This window comes from Quercus robur, chromosome 12 (assembly GCF_932294415.1).
Source record: "Quercus robur chromosome 12, dhQueRobu3.1, whole genome shotgun sequence".
In the NCBI taxonomy this organism is placed as follows: domain Eukaryota; kingdom Viridiplantae; phylum Streptophyta; class Magnoliopsida; order Fagales; family Fagaceae; genus Quercus; species Quercus robur.
This window is the reverse complement of record NC_065545.1, coordinates 31,851,643-31,855,979: the sequence shown is the minus strand read 5'-3', so window position 1 is coordinate 31,855,979 and position 4,337 is coordinate 31,851,643. Positions and strand designations below refer to the sequence as shown.

Below are 4,337 nucleotides of genomic sequence, written 5' to 3'. Positions count from 1 at the left end.
TTTTGTACCTTCTAACTATACAAGAATTTACTGGAACAAGAACTACAATCAAGCGTTGGTAGAACATAGTTGCTACATCAAGATCATTACTGATGGTGATTTGAAACCTTTGAGTGTGATCTCAAAATCACAAGTAAGATTGCTTGTGTTGCTGTAAATCTAAGAAGAGAAAGAGTCTGTGGATTCGGAGCTTACATGTGGTTGTGTCAGTAAGTTACTACTTGATGTAGCAGTAGATTTAAGGTTAAATCTGATTGTAAAAAATTCAATTATCTTATAGTGGATTTACTTTATCTTGAGAATAGTCATGTTAAATCCTCTCCAGATTTTTACATTGAAATAGTTCGTTTCATTGGTTTTCCTAAGTCATCATATTGTGGTGTTATTTATTTTTCGCTGTCTTGCATGATATGATTTATCTATGTTTAACCTAAATTTGAATAATTAATCTAAGTAATCACTTGGTTAATGTAATAGTTTAAACAATCTGGTTTTAAGGGTCTAAACGAACAAACAAAAACCAATACACACATAGAATCCTTCAGAGTTCTTGTCGTTGTTTGGTGTTAGAGAATCAATAGAGCAGTCCCAAAATCTCCAGGAGGCCTTGGGGTAGTTAAGGAGGCTTGGTCTTTTACAATTGGTGGCTCAATTGGCAGATTTAATGACTAACAAGAAGAAAAGATTCAAGGAATCAGGTACTAGCAAGAAGGTCCCAGTACATAGTCATTATTTAGCTCGGAGGGTTTTATAAGTGATTTGAATTGCAACTATTCATGTTTAGTAGACCACTTGGTGCTATAGGTCCCAAAGAATCCTTTGTCTTGTTTTCGGGTTTTTCTCTTAGTAAACACTCCAGTGTGTTTTGGGGGTGACTGTATTGTGTTTGGGACTCGCCACTGTGTTTTTATGTCAGTAGGCTTATCCATTAGTTTGGGCAATCATCCTCTTCGTCATTAGGAGCTAGTAGTTTTTTTGTCTTTTAGTAGGCTGTCTTTAAGTAGGCTTGTCCATTCTTTTGGACAATCCTCCCCTTTTTTTTGAAAAAGGACAATCCTCCCCTTCATCATTAGGCACTCCTGCCTTTAAATTTGGGTTTTGTGAAGAGAAATAGTGAATAGAAGATCATGGTAAACAACTTTAACAAGTAAAAGCCCACGGCAAAAAGCTACCGTTAGCTTAACAAAGAGAGGCGAAACGAGGCCCAATAGCTTGTTTGCGCTTAATAAAATTGGTCTATATCTGCAGAGCGATATTAAATTGTACCTTTATATATTTTTGTACTCGCAAGTGATAAATAAAAAGTGATAAACGTTGTATACATTTACAAAAAGTGTATATTTATAATTTTTTATAGATATGTATAATATTTTGCCACTTTTTATGTGTCTATAATGTAAATTTACATTATACCTTATAATTATAAGAAGAACTTTTTTATTAAATTAGACAAACAAAAAAGGACCCATTTTAAATTCTAGCATTTGTGGGGAGAGAAATGAAAAGAATAAGATTTTCCATAAATGACGGAAGCAAGTTATAGACGAGGTAGTTAAAATCCAGAAACAAAAATAAATCAATATAGCACACTAGAAAATTAGAAATGCATTAGAATTTTTTACAAGATAGTATGTACAATTACGCAAGTAATAAATTAAAATTACTACATAGAATAAAGAGGTATATACTTAAAAAAGCAAAAATCATTGACCATCCACTAGCAGGAATTTTTCTGGAATAGATCGTTACAATTTTCAGTAGTTTAGTGATGGACCTGAGTCATTAGGCTGGGTGCTTGGTAAGCAATTTTCGGGTGGTTATGGTCTCCTTCATATGTCACAACCAACATGGTAGGATCCTCCAAACATCGTTCTACTTGCTTTCTTGCAGGGCAGCTCCTCACGCTGCTGCATTTGTAATAGCTCCTTTGGAAACAAAGCATGACAAGCACAAGTCAGCTATGGTATTGTTGCGTAGAGTAACTTTAAAAACTCTTAGAATTAAGGGTACAAAAAGAAAGTTGGTTTTCAATCATGCAACACATGATGGCAAACCTATTCTCCATCACTACCCACCAGTCTTAATATTCATCAATGGGCCACAGATCAGATGCTCTAGTCTAGACCATCTAAATCTTTGCATCTCTAGTGGTTGCAAAATAAAGAAGTTGAAGCATCTTTAGTTTGATCTTCCTAAACACTAAAGATTTCAGTTTGAATTTCAAGAATGCTGAAGTTTTCAGTGACATCAGAAAATGATTTGAGTATGAGACTTTAATTGGATGATAAGAATATGCAGTATTTTTCTCTTGATTTATGTTAAAATGAACACACTTCGTGGGAGTTATCCTAGATTTGAAAGTTCCAGCAGGGAGGAAAATTTCATGGTCCAAACTGAAATTCAATAGGTAAGCTCAATCGTCACAACAGGTGAGTGATGTCACAACTATAAATATGAAGTGATGATTATAATAGTCAGTCTGGTTAAGACTAGAGGATCTACTAAGAAAAAATAAAAATAAAAATGAATTCAATTATTTTCTCCATAGAACGCAAATGAAAAATATAGTCAGGCTTTCACCTTGCTCTGTGATGATAAAAGAAGAGAGAATTTGGAATCCTATAACAACCAAATTATTTCTTAATTAACTTACGATCATAATGTTTTTGTTTTTGGCCTTTTCCCATCTTTCCAGTCTAATTGTATGATATATTTAGGCACAAAATCCGTTAGTAGTTCTAAAATTCATCTCTGCTATAAGTACATAATTTGATCTATAAGATATATAAGATGGAACACTAAAATTCACATATTGAACCTAGTGTTGCAAAGTTGAAGGTATCAACGTAACCAATACATTCCTGACCAATATGATTTGCAAGCAGAGAAGAATATCTGATTCAAAGAGAGAAAGGAATAAGAAACATGAACATACCTTGGATGTGGAGATCCCTTTATGGGCTTCTGCCCATACTTCCTCCAGGAGTAGTCATCAGGAGGTATATCTGCTGGTTTATTGCTTAAAGCTGGAACTGTAATTGCTCTCTTTATTCTCAGTTTCCTTTCAAGACAAATCACATGTAGAAGAAAAAAAATGAGATGTAGTCGAAATTCATATACATGGAATTCAGGCAAGGATTCACCTTTGCTTGGAGCAATGAAATCCACCTGTTGAGACAACGCATGTTGTACTATCTCCACTTTTCACTTCACACTTACTCTTGTAAGATAACATGGAGGATTCATCCGGCGAAGCCAAAGTTTCTGATGATGAGAAGCGAATTGTCTGCTTGTCAATGCTACTTCCATCCATGCTGATCAAAGAAGTGCTATGTTCTGAGAATTGGCTCTGCACCGTGATAGATTTATTAGCAACAATATTTGTTTGAGAGTAACATTGCTGTAATTCCTGATTATGTTTATGCCTACATAAGCTGAAATTGTCACTCTGGATCAAAGCAGTAGGTGATTTATTACTCTGAAGGGGAAATAACTCTCTGACTATGCAGGTTTGAGTTGAATTGCATGTGAAATCTTGGGGTGAAGAATTTGGACTGTCCATCAGTTCAGCCGGGTTTATGTCATGGGAATTTGGCAAGGGACCCTTTCTGATCCTCCTACAATCTGATGACATTGATCCATCAAGGAGTGTGAGCAGTTTTCTAAACTCATTTTCTGCATCCTGAGCAATCAGGCTTACTTCCTGAATGCTTCTTTTGTGATTTTGATCAGAAATACATCTCAAAAGGCGATGGGCATGTCGGAAACTATTCTGAGCAACCTCATGAACTTTGAAATTCCATCTTTGGGTCATTGAAAAACACACACTTGAAGCTTCTTTCATGATTTACTCTGCAGTCCGTGCTGAACTTCTGATAATTCAGTACTAAAGAGATAATTAGTTTGGTCAGATGAGCTCTATGGTTTCTAGATATTGAATTTTTTATTATTATTATTTACTAGTCGCTAACCCGTGCGATACACAGAAAATTTATAATGCTAAAAGGTTAGCACATCAAAAGCTTTTATGTCAATTTTGCAAGAAAAATAATTTGAGTGCTAATAGTGCTTTCAAAAAAATTTATTATCTCACAAAGACATATACCTAATTCTTAATTTGGGTAGGCCGACCAAGGTTAAAGTAAAATATATATACATAGTGTAATTGTCATGTAAATATAATTGATATAAAATATAGTTATTACTCCAATGTCACCAACCACAACAATACAAAGAAAAGTATATAGCTTGCAAATTCAAGAATACTATATTTTCCTATAGAAACTGGTAATAGAAATAGAAATAGTTGTCATCTGAAGCTTAGATAACACATTACC

General features: G+C 34.4%; 1 protein-coding gene across 1 annotated transcript; it reads right to left on the bottom strand.

Annotated features, from left to right (window-relative positions):
• Positions 1–1,552: 1,552 nt before the first annotated feature.
• On the bottom strand, positions 1,553–4,031 carry LOC126710095 (probable WRKY transcription factor 15). Its single transcript, XM_050410475.1, has 3 exons — positions 3,144–4,031; positions 2,936–3,061; positions 1,553–1,925 (listed from the first exon to the last, which is right to left on the bottom strand). Exons 1-3 carry the CDS (start codon positions 3,842–3,844, stop codon positions 1,763–1,765), a joined length of 990 nt encoding a protein of 329 aa, XP_050266432.1. The 5' UTR covers positions 3,845–4,031; the 3' UTR covers positions 1,553–1,762.
• Positions 4,032–4,337: the final 306 nt, after the last annotated feature.